The sequence below is a fragment of the Erinaceus europaeus genome, chromosome 17 (assembly GCF_950295315.1).
Source record: "Erinaceus europaeus chromosome 17, mEriEur2.1, whole genome shotgun sequence".
NCBI lineage: Eukaryota > Metazoa > Chordata > Mammalia > Eulipotyphla > Erinaceidae > Erinaceus > Erinaceus europaeus.
Window position 1 is genome coordinate 37,382,700 of NC_080178.1, and position 24,395 is coordinate 37,407,094.

The 24,395-nt window shown below is 39.1% G+C and overlaps 1 protein-coding gene across 3 annotated transcripts in view; it reads left to right on the forward strand.

Moving 5' to 3' along the window:
• Positions 1-24,395, forward strand: part of NOX4 (NADPH oxidase 4) — a 187,696-nt gene that overhangs the window by 16,766 nt on the left and 146,535 nt on the right. For all 3 annotated transcript variants that reach the window (XM_060176671.1, XM_060176670.1, XM_060176669.1), the window contains exons 3-4: positions 8,278-8,388; positions 12,036-12,120. In XM_060176671.1, the coding sequence (XP_060032654.1) occupies positions 8,278-8,388; positions 12,036-12,120 (196 nt within the window). The remainder of the gene's footprint in view (positions 1-8,277; positions 8,389-12,035; positions 12,121-24,395) is intronic.

Sequence of the window (24,395 nt, forward strand, 5' to 3'; positions counted from 1 at the left end):
GTGGGTCAGTATTTTGCCCTTATCCAACTTATGTAGTCATCTCTTTATCTGATGATCTTAGATTTTTTTTCTCAGTTTTTTAAGCATTGAGTTTCATTTGTTGAGCCCAGCTAGAGTTAGGTTTTTGGGATAAGTCTTCTTTAGGCCTTTCTGCTAGGCTGCCCAGCTAATTTGGTCTAAGTTCAGTCAATTACAGAATTTTTAAAAATTATTATTATTTTTTTATTTATAAAAAGGAAACATTGACAAAACTATAGGATAAGAGGGGTACAACTCGTGGGTAAGTAAGGAGAATACAGGTCCAAGAAGGATAACAGAGGATCTAGTGGGGGTTGTATTGTTATATGGGAAACTGAGGAATGTTATACATGTACAAACTATTGTATTTACTGTTGAATATAAAACATTAATTCCCCAATAAAGAAATTAAAAAAAAAGAAGTTGCTAACTATAGTCAGAAGTTCCTTTTCTATAAGACCATCCTCCAGAGGAGGACCTAGTGGGGGTTGTACTGTTATATGGAAAACTGGGAAATGTTATGCATGTACAAACTACTGTATTTTACTGTCGACTGTAAGCCACTAATCCCCCAATAAAGAAAAATTTTAAAAAGAAAAAAAAAGTGGTACAACTCTACACAGTTCCTACCATGAGAACTCTGTTCCCCATCCCCTCTCCTGATAGCTTTCCTGTTGATCATCCCTCTGGGAGTATGGATCCAGGATCATTATGGAGTGCAGAAGGTGGAAGGTTTGGCTTCTGTAATTGCTTCCCTGCTGAACATGGGTGTTGCTGGTCGATCCATACTCCTAACCTATACTTCTCTTTGCCCAGTGAGGCAGGGTTCTGGGGAAGTGGGGATCCAGGACACATTTGTGGAGTCATCTGCCCAAGGAAATCCAGTTGGCATCTGGGACCTGGTGGATGAAAAAAGAGTTAACATATAGAACCAAATAAATTGTTGACTAATCATGAACCTAAAGGCTGGAATCATTCAGATGAAGAGTTGGGGGGTCTCCGTTTTGTAGATAATTAGTAGTCCTATTTTAGATATATTCCAAAGAGCCCATGAGTGTACTAGTTTTTTTTTTTTTCTTATGATCCTGACATCTGATATGTGGGTGGATCCAAGTTATTGTCTGGGAGACGATGTCATGGCTGGAAAAAGGACTAGAGAGCTGGATCAGGGAAGATAGTAGCTCCCAAATATGAGAAAGGTATATGAATATCTCATTAAATTTATATATGGCTCTGGGGAGAATATTCATTTTGATGATATTTATTCTTCCAATCTATGAGCATGGAATATTTTTCCATTTCTTGGTATCATTTTCTATTTCTTTGAATAGTGACTCAGAGTTTTTAGTATGCAAGTTTTTCACTTCTTTGGTCAGGTTTATTGCTAGGTATTTTATTAATGTTGCTGTAGCAGTGAGTGGGAGTGATTTCTGGTTATCCTCTTCTTCAGATTTAGTGTTTGCATAAAGAAATGCCATGGTTTTTATACATTGATTTTGTAGCCTGACACCTTGCTCTATTACCTGATAACTTGCAGTAGTTTTTTGCTGAATCCTTTGTTTTTTTTAAATATGTATTATCATATCATCTGCAAATAGTGAGAGCTTGACTTCTTCCCTTCCAATGTGTATTCCTTTGATTTCTTTCTCTTGCCTGATTGCTATGGCAAGAACTTCCAAAACTATGTTGAAGAGTAATGGTGATAGTTGACAGCCCTCTCTAGTCCCCGATCTGGAGGGGAATGCTTTCAGCTTCTGTCCATTGAGTATGATGTTGGCTGTAGGTTTGCTATATATGGACACCACTATCTTGAGGAATTTCCCATCTATTCCCATTTTTTTGCAGTGTTTTGAGCATGAATGTGTGTTGGATTTTGCCTAAGGCTTTCTGTGCTTCTATTGAGATAATCATGTGGTTTTTGGTTTTGCTTTTATTGATGTGGTGAATGACATTGATTGACTTATATATGTTGAACCAGCCTTGCATTCCTGGGATAAATCCAACTTGGTCATGATGAAGAATCTTTTTGATATACTGCTGCATCTGGTGGGCCAGGAACTTTTCAATGTTTTGGCATCTATATTAATCAAAGATATTGGTCTGTAGTTTTCCTTTTTTGTTTTGTCCTTATCAGTTTTTGGTATCAGGGTGATGTTGGCTTCATAGAAGGTGGAAGGGAGTGTTCCTGTTTCTTCGATCTTTTGGAAGAGCTTTAGAAGTATAGGTATTAACTGTTTCCTGAAGGTTTTGTAGAATTCATTTGTAAAGCCATCTGGTCCAGGACTTTTGTTGTTGGGAAAATTCTTTTTATTTATCCCCTTTTGTTGCCCTTGTTGTTTTATTGTTGTAGTTATGATTGATGTCATTGTTGTTGGATAGGACAAAGAGAAATGGAGAGAGGAAGGAAAGACAGTGAGGAGAGAAAGATAGCCTCCTGCAGACCTGCTTCACCACTTGTGAAGTTACTCCCCTGCAGGTGGGGAGTTGGGGGCTCGAACCGGGATCCTTATGCCAATCCTTATGCTTTGCGCCACCTGCACTTAACCCGCTGAGCTACTGCCCGACTCTCAGGGAAGATTATTCTTAATAACTGTTTCAATTTTTTTTTTTGTTTGTTTGTGATTGGTGTATTTAGGTTTTGTAGTTCTTCTTCATTCAGTTTTGGATGGGTGTATGTTTCTCGGAATTCTTCCATTTCTTCCAGATTCTCTAGCTTGGTGGTGTATAATTCTTCATAAAAGTTTTGCATGATTATCTGTATTTCTGTGGTGTCAGTTGTCATATCTCCTCTATCATTTACAATTCCATTTATTTGATTCTTCTCCCCACCTTTTTTTTTTTTTAGTGACCCTGGCTAAGGGTTTGTCAATATTGTTTAATTTTTCAAAGAACCAACATTTGGCTTCATTGATCTTTTGTAGGGTTCTCTTATCTTCCATGTTCATTTCTGCTCTAGTTTTAGTGATTTCCGTTCTTCTGGTTGCTTTAGGGTTCCTTTGTTTCTCTTCCTCTACTTCTTTAAGGTGTGCAGGTGGATCCAAGTTATTGTCTGGGGAGATGATGTCATGGCTGGAAAAAGGACCAGGAAGCTGGATCAGGGAGTATATAGCCTTTATTATATTAAGGATTTTTCCTTCCACTCCCAATTTCTTGAGGTCCTTTATCATAAATGAATGTTGTACGCTGTCTAATATTTTTTTCTGCATAAATTGATAAAATCATATGATTTTTATCTTTGATTTTTCTGATATAGTGGATTACATTTATTAACTTAGGGATGTTGAACCATCTTGTTTCCCAGGGATGAGTCCCACTTTGATCTTGGTGAATTATTCTCCTAATATATTGTATTCATTTAGCCAAGATTTTGTTGAGGATCTTTGCATCACTGTTCATCAGAGATATAGGTCTATACTTTTCTTTTTTGGTGGGATTTTTTCCTGCTTTGGGGATCAGGGTGATGTTAGTTTGTAGAATGTGTTTGGATGTGTTGTTTCTTCTTCTATTTTCTGAAAGAGTTTGAGGAGGATGGATGTTAGTTCTTTGAAAGTTTTGTAAAATTTATTAGTATAGCCATCAGTGCACGGGCTTTTGTTCTTGGGTAGACTTTTGATTACTGTTTCAATTTCTTTACTACTGATTGGCCTTATTAAGTTTATCTATTTTCTCTTGTGTCAAGGTTGGAATTTGGTATGACTGTAAGAATGTGTCAATTTCTTCTAAGTTGTGGAATTTGGTTCCATATAGATGTCCATAATTTTCTTGCATAATCTTTTGAATTTCTACCTCATCTGTTGTAATATCTCCTCTTTCATTTCTGAGTGATTTCTCATTCTCTCTCTCTTTTTCTTTCTTTTTTCATCCTTTCAGAGAACGAGCTCTTGGGTTCATTAATCTTCCTAATGGTCTCCTTATTTTCTATTTCATTGATTTATGCTCTGATTTTAACTACTTCCTATCTCGTGCTGACTCCTGGATCTTTTTGTTGTTCCAATTCTAGCTAGCAGAAGTGGGTTTTTAGATGATTTACTCCTAATTTCTTCTGTTTACTAGTGTGGACCTGTACTGCTATGAACTTCCCTTTCAGCACTGCTTTTGCTGCATACCATAGGGTCTGGGAACTGTCTTCTTCATTTACATTGGTATTGAGGTAATTATTAGTATCTATTTTTGATCTCTTCAATGACCCATTCATAGTTCAGCAGCATATTGTTTAGCTTGATTTCTAGTTTAGGTTGATTTCTAGTTTCATGCCTTCATGGTATGAAAGGATGTATTTTATAATTTTAATATTTACATATTTGTTTAGACTGTCTTTGTGGCCCAGCATGTGGTCAATCCTTGTAAATATTCCATGTGTAGTTGAGAAGAATGTGTATTCATTACTTGAAAATTATGTATCTATTTATTAGGTCTATTTCATCAATTGTTTTGTTTAAGTTCACTATTTCTCTATTGATTTTTTTTTTGTCCTGATGTTCTGTCTCTTGCTGTGAGTGGTGTATTGAAATCTCCTACTATTTTTGTATTGCTATTATTGTCTCCACTGAGTTCAGTAAGTGTTTGTTTTGTATATTTGGGTACTCCTAAGTTTGGAACATATATATTTATGATGGTTCTATCTTTTTGTTTGATTGATCCTTTAACCATTATGTAGTATCTTTCTTTATCTCTGATTACTTTCTTTGCCTGAAAGTCTATTTTATCAGAGGTCAGAATAGCTGTCCCTGCCCCCCCTTTTTGTGATTTATTAGCTTGGTATATCTTGCTCCAACTTCTTATATTCAGTTTCTGTTTGTCTTTTCTTTGGATGTGTGTTTCCTGAAGACATATAATGGATGGATCCTGTTCTTTAATTCATTTAGTTACTATGAGTCTTTTAACAGGTGAATTTAGGTCATTCACATTTAGGGTGATTATTGATACATGTGGTTTACTTATGCCCATTCTGATTTTTATGTTATGAGTTTATTTAAAAAATGTTGAAGCTTTGTCCATTTTTTTTCTACCTGTCCTTTTGTGTGGATGAGTTTCTGTGGTTAATTCTTCACTGATTTTTCTTGTGCATTCTGTAGATATCTGTTCCTTGTTTTGTTTTGTGGTAACCACAAGCATAGTAACTAGCATTGTGTATTTAAAAAAGTCTTTTTTGAGTTGATCTTGATTAACAAACATTTGATAGGGCTTCTTGTCTTTTAAGTCTCTCCCCTATTTGCTTGTTGCTCTTTTCTATTTTTATTGTGTTCTTGTTTCTAGTCTACTGCTGTCCACCTTGCTTAGAATGCATGTTCCTTTGGTTCCTCCTTCCTGTAGGACTCCAGTATTTCCTGTAAGGTGGTGTTGATTGTGGCAAATTTCTTTTGTTTTTGAATATTTGAGAAAAACTTTATTTTTCTGTCGGGTGTCGGGCTGCGCCGCAGAGAGGAGAGAGAGAGAGGTCCGGAGCAAGTGAGGTACACAAATCTTTATTATTGGATCAGGAGGGGGTGGCTCACGCCATGTGGAGTCAGCCGAAAATGGCCGTCCCCACTACCTCACCACTGGGCAAGGAGCAATTGAGAGAGAGAGAGAGAGAGAGAGAGAGAGAGAGAGAACAGAGAGAGAGAGAGAGAGAGAGAGAGAGAGAGAGAGAGACGGCCCAGAGAGAGAGAGGGCCCAGAGAGAGAGAGGGGGAAGTGGAAGAGCTTTTATTGGGCAACAATCAGGGGTGACATGTGGGGACAGGATTGGTTGAAAGGGGGCACTGCTAGGATTTAGCAGGGTGTGGTAAAACCTGGGGGCAGAGACTGCATCAGAATAATTCCTCAGCATCATTTTTCCCTCATACTTGAATAATTTTGTAGGATACCAAATTTGTGTCTGGAATTCCCTCTCCTTTAGTGCTTTGAATATGTCATTTCACTCTCTCCTTACCTTTCAGGTATGTGAAGAAAAATATGATGAGTCTGATAGTTCTGCCTTTGTATGTAACTTCTTTCCTTTCTCTAGCAGTGTGCAATTTTTTTTTCCTTGCCATTGAACTTTGATAATTTTGCAATAATGTGCCTTGGTGTTGGTTGTTTTGGATTTATGAACCTGGGTGATAGGTCTGCTGTTGATATAAGTATGTTCTGAGGATTGCCTAGGTGAGGGAAATTTTCAGCTAAAATTTCTCTGAAAGTTACCTCTGGACCTTTGACCAGGTCGACCTCTTTGGGTATTGCTGTAACTCATACATTTGACCTTTTTGCAGAATCTACAATTTCACAGAGTAACTTCATTCTTTCCAAACTTTTCCTCTCCCTCATCTTTGAACTGAAAGAGTGGACTAATTGTGTCTCTAGATTGGAAATTCTTTCTTTTGCATGTGTGAGTCTACTTTCTAAGCCTTCTACCTGAGTTTTTACTGCACTAAAGGTGTCTTTAAGTCCTTGTAGTTCTGTTTGAAATTTTCCTTTCATGCTTCCTAACTTCTTAGTGAACGCTGCTTGAAGGTTTTCTTTCAATCTTTGTAGCTTCTTGTCAAATTATGTGCTTAGTTCCACTTTTGTGTGTCTTAATTCCAAAGTGAAATGCTCTTTCAATTCTTGCTTAAGTTCTTGTAGAGTTCTCATAATAAGCTTTCTATAGTAAGTCTCTGATAGACTCTCTGCATCTGGAATTTCTTGGATTTCATCTGATTTGCTTCTTTCTGTTTTTCTTTTTTCTTTCTGTTCTTTGTGGCATATTTAGTTGTTTGCCTCTTTGTTTATACGTGTATAATATTGGTTATTATTGGCCAGTAGGTGGTGCTGTTGTAGTCTCTAGGTTTTTCTTGTTTGTATAATCTCCAGTGATGCATACGGGTGGGGTATTTTGGAATATTTTATGGTGAAAGATTTTTGGTCCTTGTCTTAAACTCTGAGAAAAAAATAATTTAATCAAAGATTGAGAGATTTTAAGCTCTGATTTATGTTCTTCTGGGTCTGATAACTGCACTACTGTTAAAGACAGCATGGGTTGATGCCATGCTACCGCCCTCCTGGAGCTCTGGATTTGACTGTGTCTTCCAACCCGCTCCCCTATTTGCCCCAACTGTATGAGAACACTGACCTGAGGCTGTAGATTTTTCAGCTGTAGATTATGTGTCCTATTCAATCTCTTGTGTTCAATTGTTTTGGGGAGAGCAGAGATAGGACCATGGCTACTCCAAAACCACGCCTCCCAGAAATTGAATTGTTTTTCTAAAATAATCTAGCTCATAATGTGGTAAATTTCTAACTTCAGATATTAATTACTATTGTATGTTAGTGGAAATTATTACTTTACATTACTGAAACTGTTAACTACTTTCTTAATATTTCACATGCTTACATTGTGTAGCTCAGTGGCTATTTTGTGAATTATTTCACTGAAAATCTCTGGGGATCAATAATTTCAGAAGAATGTCAAATCAGTTATCTAAGAGATTTGTCAATTGTAGAATACAGGGACATATTTCTTAGCTAGTAGCCTCAGAATAAATTATTATTTTTGTTTGTGTATTCCTGGATAAGTGTCTAATATTGATCCCACTTCTTATTTTTGTGTGATTCACTGTTCACATGGAGAAAGTGAATTGTCCAAGAAAAATGCAGTATAGCAGTAGCAGTAATCATTTGATTTAAAAATGAATCCCAGAACTGATTTCTTGAAAAATATATCCTGTGCAGTGGGGTTTTGCTTAGGTTTGTAGGTGGCACAGTGGAGTTGAGAATCTATTTGGCTTTTTTTGTTGTTGCTGGAAGAACAATGCTTAGAGTTAACCTGAAGTATGAGTACAGTCAGAAAGTAAAGGTCATGGAGGCAAGCAGTAGGGCAGTGACACAAATACTTGGGCAAAGTGTGGAATTAAAGAAGGGCACACTTGCTTGCCGCGCGCACACACACACACACACACACACATGAGTGCCCCCTTTGAATTTTTAAATGAACAGGGCTTTCCTGAGCATATGGTGGCTCTCCAGGATTTGGAATGCTCAGGAGCATTTAGTAAGGGAAAGAAAACATAGTTGACCTTGTACCAGAAAACATGACTAAGGTGATTATAAGAGTAGTTGAAATGAGAGGTGACTCGGTCTTTTTGAGAGCAGAGGAGAAGAGACCAGCCTCTCTCATGGGGTTTTTTGGGGGGGAGAGGAAATTAGAGGATTATTTTAAACTCTTCTTGATCCTAAGAGGAAGAACAAAGACAGATCAGCCTGAATGCATGGGGTTTCTTATCTCAGTCTGTGTTTTCATACTAGTCTTGTTTTTGTTTAGCTAGGATTGTGTCTAAGTAGAGCCTCTGCAGCTGTTTTGAACCTCAACTGCAGCTTCATCCTCTTACCTATGTGCAGAACACTCCTGGCTTACCTCAGAGGCTCCCAGAAGGTAAGGCGAATTCTGGGGTGTTATCTGTCTGTATAAGAATGAGTGCCAACAGAGGAATCTTCCATCAGCTTAGGTTTTATGGCTAGACTGTCACAATTATTACTTAGAAAATGATAGCAAAGACTGGGAAACTATTCTGTGACACTATTATGTATGAGTTAAAAGAGCAGACATAGTTAACAGAATTATTAGCACTAGAGTAAGCAATCTCTGTGTGTAAGCATGGAGTCTCACAGTGATTTTGCAGTTGGGCACCTGCAGACAGAGAGCCTAAAGAGAATAAAGTCACTTGGAAAGATTATTGACACTGGTGGTTAGCTCCACTCATTCCACTCATCCAAGCCTCATTGAGATTCTGACTTTTAAAATTAAATTATTTATTTACTTTTTATTTTTAGATAGAGACAGAAAGAAATTAAGATGATATAGGGAGGGAGGAAATAGAAAGATACCTGTAGCACTACTTCATCACTTATGAAGCTTCCCTCCTGCAGGTGGAGACCAGGGACTTGAACCTAGGCTCTTGCACTTTGTAACATGTGAATTCTACCAGATGCACCACAGTATTTGAATAACAGATGGGATGATGACTAATTAGTTTTGACAGCTTTGATAATCAAGATTGTAAGCTGAATGATAAAGAGTGAAAAAGAGAGGGAACAAGAAAGAGAGAGGTGAGAGATGAGAGGCGAGAGGGAGAGGGAGAGAGAGAGGAACGATAACCAATCTAAGCCTTTGGTCAGTTAGAACTCATCTGAAATTATTTTTTGTTTTTGATAGTCCTTGTATGTGTATGTGGTGATGGGATATATGCATTTCTTTCCTCATTAATACAAGAAGACATAGTTAGATAAATTCTGAAGTTCTGTGAAAAGTGTTGTTAACATGAAATTACTTTGATGTTCTGTGAAGTTTTTTTAAAGTATTTTTATTATTTACGTATTGAATAGAGACAGATCAATCAATAGGGAAGGGAGAGATATACAGGAAGAGAGACACTTGCAGCACTGTTCTACCATTTGTGAAGCTTCTCCCCCAGCAAGTGAGGACTGGGAACTTGAAACTGGGTCCTTTCACATTGTAGCATTTTTTTCTCTACCTGGTGTGTCACCACCTGGAATCTGAGATTTATCTATTTGTTATTAAGACAGAGAGACATTATATCATATCTCTAGTATTGGTGGTTGTTTGGATCAAATTCAGAAGCTCATGCATGAGAGTCATATACTTGATCTACCACCTGAAATGTCATTCTCTGAATTTTACCTGAACTAATTTGCTATAATACAACTCAACCCTTTTATACAATTACATTTATAAAACTTTTATTTTATGATTTATTAACTAATGTGTTATTTTACTAGAGCATTGCTCAGTTCTAGATTCTGTTGGTACTAAAGATTGAACCTGGGAACTCAAAATCTCGGGTGTGAAAGTCAGTTGCAGAACCGTTATGCTCTCTCCCCAGTCCTCATAAAACCTTTGTTTTCATATAGTAATTTGTCAAAATAACATTCTTTAAGTTGCCTACTATTGTTACATGAAAAGTTTTGATATTATGATTGGCCATTTGCCTTCAGAGAGAAGATAAATGAAATGAAAACTATATACTTCAGTCTCTTAGTATTTTATGTCTGAAATAACTGTCCTCGGGTGTGAAACAAAGACATTAAAATGGTTAACATTTTATTTTATCATAAGATCAAGCAAACCTTTAAAACCATAGATGTAAATGTTTCAATTTTTTTTTTTGACCTGGGAGATATAACTCAGTGGTAGAACACAGGACTTGCACACACAAGGTCCTAGGTTTGATCCCCTAGCAAGACATGTTTCAGACCTGGGAGTAGTGCTCTGATTTATCTCCTTCTTCTTAAAGTATAAATCAATCTTTAAAAAAAAACTGTAATTTTGGTTTTTGATTACAAAGAGAATTCTTACATGTAACAAAATCAGACATTCCGAATGGCGAATGTTATGCATGGGGAATGTTATGCATGTACAAATTATTGTATTTACTGTTGAATGTAAAACATTAATTCCCCAATAAAGAAATAAATTATTTAAAAAAAGAGTTTAATAACCAACATATATAAAGAGCTTGCCAGACTCAACAACAAGACAACAAATAACCCCATCCAAAAATGGGGGGAGGACTTGGACAGAATATTCACCACAGAAGAGATCCAAAAGGCCGAGAAACACATGAAAAAAAAAAAATCAGACCTTCCAAAAGTACTTAGAAAGTTCCCCTTATATAGCTTTACCAGCAATCCTGCTGATTACAAGTTGGTTTTAATACCTACAGACATGTTAAACTATAATAATTTTAACTTAAAATAATATAAAAGGCTGGAAAAATAGCTCACCTGGATGGTGATCCTGTTGTGTTACACATAGAACTCTAGCTTAAGACCAATTCCTTTGGTTTTGTGATGTCTTTCCTTCTCTCACTCTTTCTATCTGAATGTCTTCTCAGACATGTGAAGTCCTAGCAACGGCAAAAACTAAATTCAAAAAAATTTATAGGACCGTAGTCTAGTTTCTGTTTTAAAGTTTATAACTCATTATTTCCACACCTTTCTATATAAGTAATAAGATTATCATGTTTGGCCAATGAAATAGCTCACTTGAATAGTGTGCTGCTTTGCCATGTGCACAACCTAGGTTAGAGTCTATCCTCCACTTCATCAAAGGAACTTAGGCGCTGTGGTCTCCCATTCTCTGTCTGTGTACCTTCCTGTCTCTATAAAATAATAACAAAATACTCTAGTTCTCTTTAAATAGTTCCAGTGTTCCATTGACTAGATATAACATAATTCATCTTAAAATTTTTAGTTGATAAGTCTACCAAATTCCCAAAATGTTGATGTTATAGTAAAAGTTCTTTGTATAAGGCTTTTTAAATCATTTTTACCTTGATAAATTATTTTTAATTATAAAAAGGAAATATTGACAAAGCCATAGGATAAGAGGGATACAACTCCACACAATTCCCACCATCTGAATTCCATATCGCATCTCCTCCCCTGATAGCTTTCCTATTCTTTATCCCTCTGGGAGTATGGATCCAAGGTCATTGTGGGGTGCAGAAGGTGGAAGGTCTGGCTTCTGTAACTGCTTCCCCGCTGAACATGGGCATTGACAGGTCGATCCATACTCCCAGCCTGTCTCTCTCTTTCCCTAGTGGGGCTCTGGGGAAGCAGGGCTCTAGGACACATTGGTGGGGTTGTCTATTCAGGGAAGACTGGTTGGCATCATGCTAACATCTGGAACCTGGTGGCTGAAAAGATAGTTAACATATAAAGACAAACAAGTTGTTGACTAATCATGAACCTAAAGACTAGAATAGTGCAGATGAAGAGTGTGTGTGTGTGGGGTCTCCATTCTATAGATAACTAGTAGGCATATTTTAGTTATTTTCCAAAGAGCCTGTGGCTATACTAGTTTTTTTTTTTTTCTTCTTCCCTCAGCCTGAAATCTGATATGCAGGTGGATCCAAGTTATTTTCTGGGGAGATAATGTCATGGCTGGAGAAAGGGCTAGAAAGCTGGATCAGGGAAGAAGAGTAGCTCCCTAATATAGGAAAGGTGTATAAATATTGTTGACTGTAAACCCCATTGATTTGATAAATTATTTTTATGTAGGTTTCAAGCAGGAGAACCAGAAGATTGCTGGACAAAAGTAGAACATTTCATATAACCTGTGGTGTTACCATCTGCATTTTTTCAGGTGAGAAAACAGAAATATGTTTAATATTATGAAAATTACACATTTTATCAGTAGTAATTTTATTACTTTGTGAGTAATTTATTATAATCAAGTTGAGATTTTTCTCATAAACTGGGGTCACTTTTATCTTTCATGGTTTAAAGAGATTTCTGTAGTGGTTACTACAGGAAAATGGGTATCTTTAATGCATTATTAATGTGTCTAAGCTTATTTTCAATATATACTTGCATTATAATGTCCAAAGATTATAAGAAAATATTTAATTTGCACAAATTAAAGCAGACTTAAAGTTCTCATTCTCTAAAAGCAATCATAAATTTGGAGGGTGGGACCATAAAACTTAGGTGGTGGTGTGACATGGAACTATATCCTGTAATCTTACAATCATGTAAAATATATTAGTCACAAATAAAAAAAAAGATATGTAAAAAAATAAAGATGATAATAAGAGACCAGGTCTTTGATCAGCTGGTAGAGTTCACACTGGTGGCAATAAAAACAAAGGTAAATAAGAAAAATGAAAAAAAAAATAGTTATATGATGACTTTGAATGGGAAATATATGTTCAAAAACTGTGATTCCATCCAAAGTTATATTTGTTAACTACTTATTTGTTATTAATGCTTGAGGAGAAGGTCAAGTGTCAAAAATTGGACAACTCATACTGCTTAAATTGAAGATGTAAACTAAAGCATCCAGGGAAATAAATAGCTCAGGTAGCTGAGCTATTCCTAAATGGTGCCTGTCTTCTCTGTGCATATGTGAAAGAAATGCAAAACATCTTTAAGATTTTAAAGTGAAAATATTTTCAGGGTCATCAAAAAACCTGAATTTTTTTTTTCCAAATTTTTTTTTTTATTTAAGAAAGGATTAATTAACAAAACCATAGGGTAGGAGGGGTACAACTCCACACAATTCCCACCGCCCAATCTCCATATCCCACCCCCTCCCCCGATAGCTTTCCCATTTTCTATCCCTCTGGGAGCATGGACCCAGGGTCATTGTGGGTTGCAGAAGGTAGAAGGTCTGGCTTCTGTAATTGCTTCCGCTGAACATGGGCGTTGACTGGTCGGTCCATACTCCCAGTCTGCCTCTCTCTTTCCCTAGTAGGATGGGTCTCTGGGGAAGCTGAGCTCCAGGACACATTGGTGGTGTCTTCAATCCAGGGAAGTCTGGCCGGCATCCTGATGACACCTGGAACCTGGTGACTGAAAAGAGAGTTAACATACAAAGCCAAACAAATTGTTGAGCAATCATGGACCCAAAGCTTGGAAAAGTGGAGAGGAAGTATTAGGGAGGTACTCACTGCAAACTCTAGTATACTTCTGCTTTCTTACTTTGGTGCCATACTCCAAACTCAGTCAATTTCTGCTTTGCGTTTCTACTTCTTTTTTTTTTTTACATGCATAACATTCCCCAGATTCCCATTTAGCAATACAACCCCCACTATTTCATTCATCATTTTTCATGGACCTGTATTCTCCCCACCCACCCACCCACCCCAGAGTCTTTTACTTTGGTGTAATACTCCAATTCCATTTCAGGTTCGACTTGTGTTTTCTTTTCTAATCTTGTTTTTCAACTTCGGCCTGAGAGTGAGATCATCCCATATTCATCCTTCTGTTTCTGACTTCTTTCACTCAACATGATTTTTTCAAGGTCCATCCAAGATCGGCTGAAAACGGTGAAGTCACCATTTTTTACAGCTGAGTAGTATTCCATTGTGTATATATACCACAACTTGCTCAGCCACTCATCTGTTGTTGGACACCTGGGTTGCTTCCAGGTTTTGGCTATTACAAATTGTGCTGCCAAGAACATATGTGTACACAGATCTTTTTGGATGGATGTGTTGGGTTCCTTAGGATATATCCCCAGGAGGGGAATTGCAGGGTCATAGGGTAGGTCCATTTCTAGCCTTCTGAGAGTTCTCCAGACTGTTCTCCACAGAGGTTGGACCAATTGACATTCCCACCAGCAGTGCAGGAGGGTTCCTTTGACCCCACATCCTCTCCAGCATTTGCTGCTGTTATCTTTTCTGACGTGTGACATTCTCACAGGAGTGAAGTGATATCTCATTGTTGTCTTGATTTGCATTTCTCTGACAATCAGAGACTTGGAGCATTTTTTCATGTGTTTCTCGGCCTTTTGGATCTCTTCTGTGGTGAATATTCTGTCCAATTCCTACCCCCATTTTTGGATGGGGTTATTTGTTGTCTTGTTGTTGAGTCTGGTAAGCTCTTTATATATGTTGGTTATTAAACTCTTATCTGATGTATGGCATGTAAAGATCTTCTCCCATTCTGGGAGGGGTCTCTTGATTTGGGTAGTGGTTTCTTTTGCTGTGAAGAAGCTTTTTAATTTGATGTAGTCCCATAGGTTTATACTTGCCTTAGTCTTCCTTGTAATTGGATTCGTTTCATTAAAAAACCTGAATGTTTATATGACACTTTTTTTTTTTTTTTGGCCTCCAGGGTTATCGCTAGGGTTTGGTGCCAGCACTACGAATCCACTTCTTGTGGAGGCTATTTTACCCATTTTTTTTGCCCTTGTTGTGGTTGTTATTGTTATTGTTGTTATAGCTGTTGTTGTTGTTGGATAGGACAGAGAGAAATCAAGAGAGGAGAGGAAGACAGAGAAGGGGAGAGAAAGATAGACACTTGCAGACCTGCATCACCACTTGTGAAATGACCCTCCTGCATGTGGGGAACTCGGGCTTTAGTTGGGATTCATATGCTGGTCTTTGCATATACTTAACCTGTTGCACTATCACCCAGCCCCCCTATACGACACTTTTGGTTCAGAAAGTAATCACAGTGATCAAATGCATGAAGCATATCGAGAGACTGCAGCTGTGTTTCCAGCTGACTCTCTCCTTAATGTGGGACAAAGTTTTCTGGTCTTCAGTTTGTTGTTTCAACTGTAAAATCACTGACAATAAGGACTTTAATGTTGGTGAATTGGAATGAATACATTTCCATGTGTGAGGATGTAGGAGAACTCTAATTGAAGACTGCAGCTTTTGACCTGGAGGGGGCTGGAGGAACAACAGCTCATGACTGGTGAAATGGTATTGCAGATGTCTCTCTGTCTCCCTGTTTCTCCTCCTATTTCTTTCTCTATTAAAAAAAAAGTCTACCAGAAGTTGTGGAGTCATTGTACAAGCACTGAACCCAGCAATTATCCAAGTGACCAAAAACCAAACAAAACAAACAAACAAAAATGATTACCAATAGTACTTAGCTTATAGCTAGAATACTAACATTAAAACATATATGTGATAGCCTAATAATACAACTTACTGTCTTAAGTCTGCATTGAAGTATTAAAGTAAATTATTAAGATAAATGATCATAATTTTAAAGTTTACTTTGGATATTGATAGAAATTGAGGAGAGGGAGAGATAGATATAGATTAGATAGAGATAGATAGAGATAGAAACCTGCAACACTGTTCCACTGTTTCACTGGTTGTGGGGACTGAGGTTTTGAACCCTGGTTCTTCTTCTTCTTCTAGCGTTTGCCCTTCTTCCATAGCCAGTCAACAGCGTCAGGTTGAGCCTGATGTAAAGTTTCGAGACCTCCTTTGAATCTGGAGAGGTGGCAGTCGTTGACTATGTGGGTCATAGTCTGTCTGTAGCCGCAGGGGCAGTTCAGGTCGTCTCTGGCTCCCCAGCGATGGAACATAGCGGCACACCGGCTATGGCCTGTTCGATAGCGATTGAGGAGGGCCCAATCATAACGTGCTAGGTCAAAGCCGGGTTGACGCTTACAGGGGACTGTGATGACGTGTTTGTTCTTTACCTCAGCTGACTGCCAACTCTGTTTCCAAGAGTTTGGAACAGAGAAGTTCAGTGTAGGCGTAGGAGACCAGATTGGATGACGAGACGTCAAGCGTTGAACAGGGTGGGCGAAGATATCTGCGTATATTGGCAGGTCCAGTTGAGCGTAGACGTGGGAAATGAATTTAGATGATTCCGCATCCCGATGAATATCTGGCAGGGCGATGTTGCTAAGAACTGGCAGCCATGGAACCAGGGTGGAATGGATGGTTCCAGAAATTATCCTCATGGAAGAATATAATTGGAATTGACCATGTGGACATGGGGGCTACGGTACCATACTGGGGCACAGTATTCTGCTATGGAATAGCATAATGCCAGAGATGATGATCGTAGTGTGGAAGCGCTCACACCCATGAGGAGCTGGCCAGTCTTGCAATGATGTTATTCCTCGCACCCACCTTTGCTGCAGTTTTTATGAGATGATTGTGAAATGACAGGGTGCGATCGAGAGTAATGCCAAGATAGACTGGCTGGGCTTCATGCCAGGTTCTCATATTGTCAAGCTGCACATTAAGCTCACGCGAGGCCAAGGCATGGTGTAGATGGAAAACAGATGATATCATTTTTGCAGTGCTAGGGATTAGTCGCCATTTTTTACAGTAATCAGATATCAGAGACATGTCTTTCGTGAGTGTTTCCTCGAGGATGTCAAACTTGGATGCCTGAGTTGCACAGCAGATGTCATTGGCGTAGATGAACTTCCTTGAAGAAGTTTCTGGAAGGTCATTGATGTAAATATTAAATAGCGTAGGAGCCAGAACAGAGCCCTGGGGGAGGCTACTTGAGACAAGTCTCCATCTGCTAGACTTGTCACCCAGATGCACCCGGAATCTTCTGTTTTGGAGAAGAAACGATATAGTGTTGGCCACCCATGGAGGCAGGCATCTTGAGATCTTGACTAGGAGACCACAGTGCCAGACCGTGTCATAGGCTGCTGTGAGATCAACAAAGACAGCACCCGTCTTTAAATTCTTCTGGAATCCATTTTCAATGTAAGTTTAGAGGGCCAGGACTTGTTCGCAGGTAGATCTTCCTGGGCAGAAACCAGCTTGGGCAGGTGATAGGAATTTCTCTGTAAGAGGAGAAATTCGTGACAGAAGCAGCCTCTCAAGGAGTTTGTAACACACGGAGAGGAGAGAAATTGGTCTATAGCTGGCGGCCAGTGTTGGGTCTTTCTTTGGTTTCAAAACTGCTATTATCTTCGCACGATGCCAAATTTTGGGCATAGATTCGGTTTCCAAGATGTGGGACAGGAATGTAGTGAGCCACTTCTTTGCTGTGGGGCCCAAGTTAAGAATGAGTTCTGGGGTGATGTTATCATAGCCAGCAGCCATTCCTGGTTTAACCCTCTTCAAAGTGTCTTCCAGTTCAGACAGTGTAAAGGGAGAGAGTTTTGGAGATGGACAAGATAAACGGAAGTGGGATGACCACTCATGGGAAATTTCTCTTTTCCAGACTGGGTCGATCTTAGCACGTCCAACTTGAGTTAGGTGACTGGCCGGCCACTGAGTTTGGAGATATGGGAGGATGGGAGATGGGAGAGGGTTGGCTACTGGCACCCAGACTATGAAGAAGCTTCCAGGCCTTCCTACTTGAGTGGGTGAAGTTCAGACTTTCTGTGAGTTGTTGCCAGTGGGCTTGGCGTGCTGCATCCAGGGAGGCAATGAGATGGTCGGCCACATCTGAGTCGCCCGACTCATCATACTGCTTTAGTAGTTGCTCGCATTCAGCATCAAGACAAGGCATATAGTTAGCACGTCTCCCACGAGGAATAGCTTGGGAAGCTTGGGAAGATGGCTTGGCGGAAGCGCCTGTAGGAATCTTCAGAGGGGATAGAGTTAATTGGAATTGCAGGAATAGATTTGTTGGTAAGATCACTGAACAGACACCAGTTTACTTTCCGAAAGTTCCAACCCTGGTTATTGTGCACTACAATGTGTGTGCCATCTCCAGCCCCCAAGATAAATGATTATAATTTCAGTCTCAGGTGTTAATTTTCACAATGACATGGCATTTTCCTCTGATCACTATGTGATAGCACATAGCTGTATTATTCTACTTTAAAACAGAAATGTTTGAGTGCACTTATTGCGAAGAAGTAATTTACCTTTCACCTTTACAGTATTTATCAAGTGTGGGCAAATACTTCCCTGCCATGGGATGGGGTACAACTGAGGACTCCCCAGCTTTAGCTGAAATGGGATGAAAGTCCAGGACAAGTGAGGGTCTAGGCTATGATGAAGATGAGGATGGAGTGAGAGTTCAGGGCGAGTAAGAACTAGGTATATGGTGAGGGTGATGGATCTAGGGGAGATAGGAAAAGGTCCAGAATAGATGTACATTTGCAAATCACCCTTTTATGCAACCTTGAATTTTCTAAACAGTAGTTATGTGTACATATACCGGCTTCCCTGGAGCACACCTAAGAAACTAGAATATTGTACAGTATTGGCAGAAATAAGTCTGTTCAGAAGGTTTGCATCTGTCCCTCCTCAATGATCTGAGCTTAGATAAGCTGCTTTTTTTTAAACCTTTATCTTAATTATGAAATTGTGGGAATTTTACAGTCTCCTTGCTTTGTTGTAGGAGTTAAATGAAAAAAGCTATGTGAAGAACCTGGCATAGTATAGGAATTTTAGGCTAATTTTAGGAGGTACCTGAAGCCAGGATCCTGGGACCAATTTATATCTCAGGGTTGAGAAATGAATCTTCACAAACTCTTGTCAGTTGAATCAAAGGGTCCAGAGATGGGCATGCACGCGTGCACGCACACAACACACACACACACACACACACACACAGAGAGAGAGAGAGAGAGAGGAGGAGGAGGAGAGAGAGAGAGAGAGGGAGAGAGAGAGACTCTCAAAATGGGTGTGTTCAGAACATGGAATGAAAAACTTCAAAAGCACCCTTGCATGGGTACACAAATCATAACAGTACAAGACCACCATGGTATTATTATGTAATCATCTGGCTACATAGTAGGTATTCATTGTGTCCACATAACAAATTCCATTGTCTGAGAGGCAGTGGTGTTTGCTACAACATGCAGCTTTAGGTCTTTAGCTTCAAGGTCTTGGTGACCAACTTTCTCATTACCTCATTACCTTAATTCATTCACCAGATACCCTTTAGAGAATAGTTTGGTAGCCAGAAAGAAGAATATGAGAGATAGCAGGGAGTAAAATGTTTTTCTGCTTTATACAGAGCTTCTCAGTAATTAGGAAAATAGTTTATCAAGTAAATGACTAAAGTATAAATCATTAACAGGCATTACAATTCAGGGGCTTTACAATCATCAAGAAATTGAGGACTAAGAAATCAAAGGGTATTTAGCAGCACAGCATTTTACACATATAGCTCGTAGCACTTAGGCCCATAAAGTTAGAAACTCTGGATTTTCCTTTTCTTTTCTTTCTTTTCTTTTCTTTTCTTTTCTTTTCTTTTCTTTTCTTTTCTTTTCCTTTCCTTTCCTTTCCTTTCCTTTCCTTTCCTTTCCTTTCCTTTCCTTTCCTTCCCTTCCCTTCCCTTCCCTTCCCTTCCCTTCCCTTCCACTTTCTTTTCTTTTCTTTCTTTCTTTCTTTCTTTCTTTCTTTCTTTCTTTCTTTCTTTCTTTCTTAACTGTTAATTGCCACCAGGTTTATTATGGAGGTTTCAGCACATAAAATCAATCATTCCTAGTATCTGGCTAGCTTGCCTTCTTCCCTCCATTCTTTCCTTCCTCCCTTCCTTTTTCCCTCCCTTCCTTCATTCTTTCTTTTTATATTTTATTTTAAATTTTAATTAATGATTAACAAGATTGTAAGATAACAGGGGTATAATTCCACACAGTTCCCACCACCAGAGTTCCCTTTGCCATCCATTGGAAACTTCCCTATTTTTTATACCTTTTTAGGAGTATAGACCAAAATTTTTTTCTTTTTTTTTTTTTCTTACCAAAGCACTGTTCTGTTCTGGCTTATAATGGTGCTGGAGACTGAACCTGAGACTTTGGAGCTTCAGGCATGACAGTCTGTTTGCATAACCATTATGCTACTCTCCTGGACTAAAATTCTTTATGGGGTATAGAAAGTGGAAGCTCTGGCTTCTGTATTTGTTTCTCTGCTGATCATGGACATTGGAAGACCCACTCTGACCCCTAGTCTGTTTCTACTTTTCCCTAGTGGGGTGGGGCTCTGGAGATGTGAGATTCCAGGACACATTGGTGAGGTTGTCTGCTGGGGCAAGTCAGGATGGCATCATGGTAGCATCTGCAACTTGGTGGCTGAAAGACAGTAAGGTATAAAGCAAATTGTTTAATAAGCAGGCACACAAAGGTGGGAATAAGGCAAATTAAATTTAAGGTCTTTGTGTGGGAGGAAGCTAGGGAGTCTTTTTAAGATATACTCCATATGGCCCATGACTTTAGTAACTTTTTCCTGAGACTGATAACTAGCATGTGGATGGACTAAAATTATTGTCTGGGAAGATGGTGTCAGAGTTTAGAATAGGACTAGAAAACTGGATGAGGGGAGAGAGTAGCTCCCAAATATAGAAAGAGTATATTAATACCATTAATTGTTAACCCTGTTGATCTGACCTACAGCTCATGTCTATTCATATTTGGCACAGGAGCCTGTGTAACCTCTGAGTCCTTGTCTGCCTAGGCTCACTGTCAGGTCTCTCTGGCGGGGTGATCTCCAGGGGAAAGGTAATGGACTGGTTCTTTCTCACTCACGACAGGGGTGACACAAAATAAAAGACACCAGGGAGCTCTCCAGTGTGTTCAGAATTCAGAACTCAGAACTCATTTATTAGCAAGGTGGACGTGAGTTAAATACAAAAACAAACGAAGGGAATTATTACTGAAATATATCAGAAATTACAGGTTTCTTAATGGTCGGCATGCCCCTAAGGTAGGGGGCTGGTATGACAGGAATTGATGAGATACAAGACAGTTATTCTCCATGACGCAAGCAACTTAATTATCCAAAGGTATTTGAGAGAAGCATAGGGGTTAAACCCGTAGGGGGAGACAGAGAGAAGATGGATATCAAAAAGCCATATAGTTTGGAATTTCTCTTGTCTCGGGTCTGAGGTGTGTGATGAAGTGTGTAATAAGGTGTGTCCTTCTGTGATCAGAAGGTGGCTTTGAATAAGTGAATCTGCGGCCATGTGGCCTGCAGTTAATGGAGGGAAGTATTGGGGTTTCTGTGGGCCTGAGAGTCAAGAAGGAAAGAACTAAGTCTGAGTTTCCCCCCTTTTGCTCACCTCGGTTGAGAGAGACTTACCAAGAGGTTATCTTCTCAGACCTCCATCCAAGGACGGGGGTGGTTCTCCCTAAGCTCTATCAGGCTTACACATAGTCCCAACAGCTCACAGTCCCTGGTCACAGCTAGGAACCTTCTAAACTGCACTAATTTCCAGACCAGTCTTCCTGAAGTGGCAGAGTAGGTTGAGCCAGTCTCCCTTCAGAGAGTGGGGCAATCCCTACAATTGCTGCTCTACAATGAGGGCACCTAGAGAGGACCACAAGAGGGCTTATGATGACATTCCTGATGGAAACGACCAGTGATGGTGGAGAGAGAGATCTATTAGATAGGCCCATTATATCAATGTGGGAATCTACAGATTCCCTGACTATGGCTCCAGATAATGGGATGATTTGGAGTTGACCAAAAAGGCCATCATTAAACTGTGGCAGTCTCTTGCCTTTATCCAGCTTTTGTTGTCTTTTTTTTTTTTTTAATATTTTATTTATCTACTGATGAGAAAAGATAGGAGGAGAGAGAGAAAGAACCAGATATCACTCTGGTACATGTGCTGCCGGGGCTTGAACTCGGGACCTCACATCAGAGTCCAGTGCTTTATCCACTGTGCCACCTCCCGGACCACCAGCTTTTGTAGTCTTTATCTGATGAGGTTAGACTTAAAGTGATTGAGGGAGGTGACATATGAGGTAGGAGAGGAGGATTTCTTGGCTTAAGTAGTAAATATTTGATTAGGTACTTTATGGTGTCTTCTTTAGGTATTTCTACTTGTTTGCTGAACTTACTGAGTCTAAATCTACTTACAGCAGATTACTGAGTACTTTTACTTTGAGGTACATATTTTCCCCTAACTTATGGATACATGTGCACATGCACCCTATCCCTTAGGCCATATTCTATATCTAGACTCTGTAACTTTGTTAGGGAACAAACCATCTGAAATGGAGCTAAGGAGTCCCATGATTTAGGAAAGGTCTCACCAGACTATTGGAGTTGGAAGGTTGACATCTTAGGCTTGGCATCTCTGGATATAGCCCTAAGTAAAACGTGCAGTGGAAGCCCTGGTTACATTGATTTAGTTGAGGTCAGTAAAGGCAGTATCACAGGGGAGGAGATCAAGAGGAGAAGCATGAAGAAATATGAGCCAAGTCCCAAAGATTCCAGAACTGGGTGAAATATGGATTTTAAAGAAAATGAGGAAAGTTCCTTGTTGTTTTAGTGTTTAAGACAGCAATAGATAGTTATTATCATTGTTATTTCTGTCATTGCTGTTGGATAGGAAAGAGAGAAATCAAGAGAGGAGGGTAAGACAGAAAAGGGGAGAGAAAGACGCCTACAGACCTGCTTCCCTGCTTGTGAAGCAGGTTGTGAGCCAGGGCTCAAACTGGGATCATTACCTGGTCCTTGTGCTTCACGCCATGTGCACTTAACCCGTTGAGCTACCTCCCGACACCCTCATTTAATGTTTTGTCTTATCTCATGCCTGAGACTCCAAAGTCCCAGGTTCAATCCCTCACACCACCATAAGCCAGAATTGAGCAGTGCCCTGGAAAAAAAAAATTGAAAAAAAAAAAAAACTGAAAAAAAATTTTATATACTGAAAGGACCAGTTGCTTCTGACCTACCTGGTCTAAGATTATAGGTGATTTGGCATTTCAAAAAAAGGTTGTTATTAGAAATGCTTTAACAATTAAAGCCCAGTGTGCAAATTCATTTAGTAAAAAAATTTGAAACTTAAATCATTAAAGGAATATATATTGAGAAGTGAAATGTATGCATTCAAAGAACTTGAGACATTCAGTCTATTTTCCTTTGACATATTAAATAAGTAGTGATGTCCAATTTTTATTAGATACAGAAAAAAAATTTGAGAGAGGAGGGGGAGATAGTAAAACAGCACTGCTTCAATGCTTATGAAGCTTTTCCTCCTGCAGGTAGGAACCAGGGCCTTTAATAAGATCCTTGTACATAATAAAGTGCACACCACTGTCTGATCCCCAACGGCCTGAAAATTTTTTTTGGACCTAAAAGATCTTTTTTTATATTTTATATTTTTTATTTTAATTTATTTATAAAAAGGAGACACTAACAAAACCTTGGGATAAGCGGGGTACAACTCCACACAATTCCCACCACAAGAACTCTGTATCCCATCCCCTCCCTTGATAGCTTTCCTGTTCTTTAACCCTCTGGGAGTATGGACCCAAGGCCATTGAGACTTCCCACTGAACATGGGCATTGACAGGTCGATCCATACTCCCAGCCTGCCTCTCTCTTTCCCTACTGGGGTGGGGTTCTGGGGAACTGGAGCTCCAGGACACACTGGTGGGGTTGTCTATCCAGGGAAATCTGTTTGGCATCATACTAGCCAAACAGCCATGTGGAACCTGATGGCTGAAAAGAGAGTTAACATATAAAGCCAAACAAGTTGTTGACTAATCATAAACCTAAAGGTTGGAGTACTGCAGACAGAGTGGGGGAGGGGGGTTCTCCATTTTGTAGATAGCTAGTAAGCCTATCTTTTAAAATAGGTGAGTGTATCCCTTAATGATTATACCATGTAGCCGTCACCTATTACTCTCATCAGAGAAAATGACAATTACTGTTCCTCTAAGGATGCCTCTGTACTTCTGACTCATGGAGTATATAGCTAATATAAAAGCCTTTGATTTAAAATGAAGGGCTTTTTCACACTTAAGGTTTCAAATTAGTAAACATTGAATTTCAACACTAGGTTCACATTGTTAATGCATTTTAAAAAATAACTTTTTTCTTTCTTTTTGTAAATATTAAATTACCTATAATCTTAGACCAGGAAGACCAGAAGCAACCGGTCTTGTCAGTATATACGATATAATTATTTGTAAATATCACTAAATAACATAAATCATAGTAAGATCTGGTATTGAACCTCTGGGGATTTGCTTGTTTTCCTTCATGCATCTTTTGATCTATACCATTTTATACTACATTTGCTGATCTCAGCCAAAATAATGCAACCAGGGACACCTCAGTATGTTCCACTTTTGACTGTGTTCAGAGACACAAGGCCTAGGATGTCAATCCTCTAGCTCCAGTACTCGGGTGAGATCTTTCCTAGCTCATAGGACTTGTAAGTTCCATTTTGAGTGGCATACCTCCTGGCAGAGTTATAGAACCTATAGACCAGGGCCCACAGATG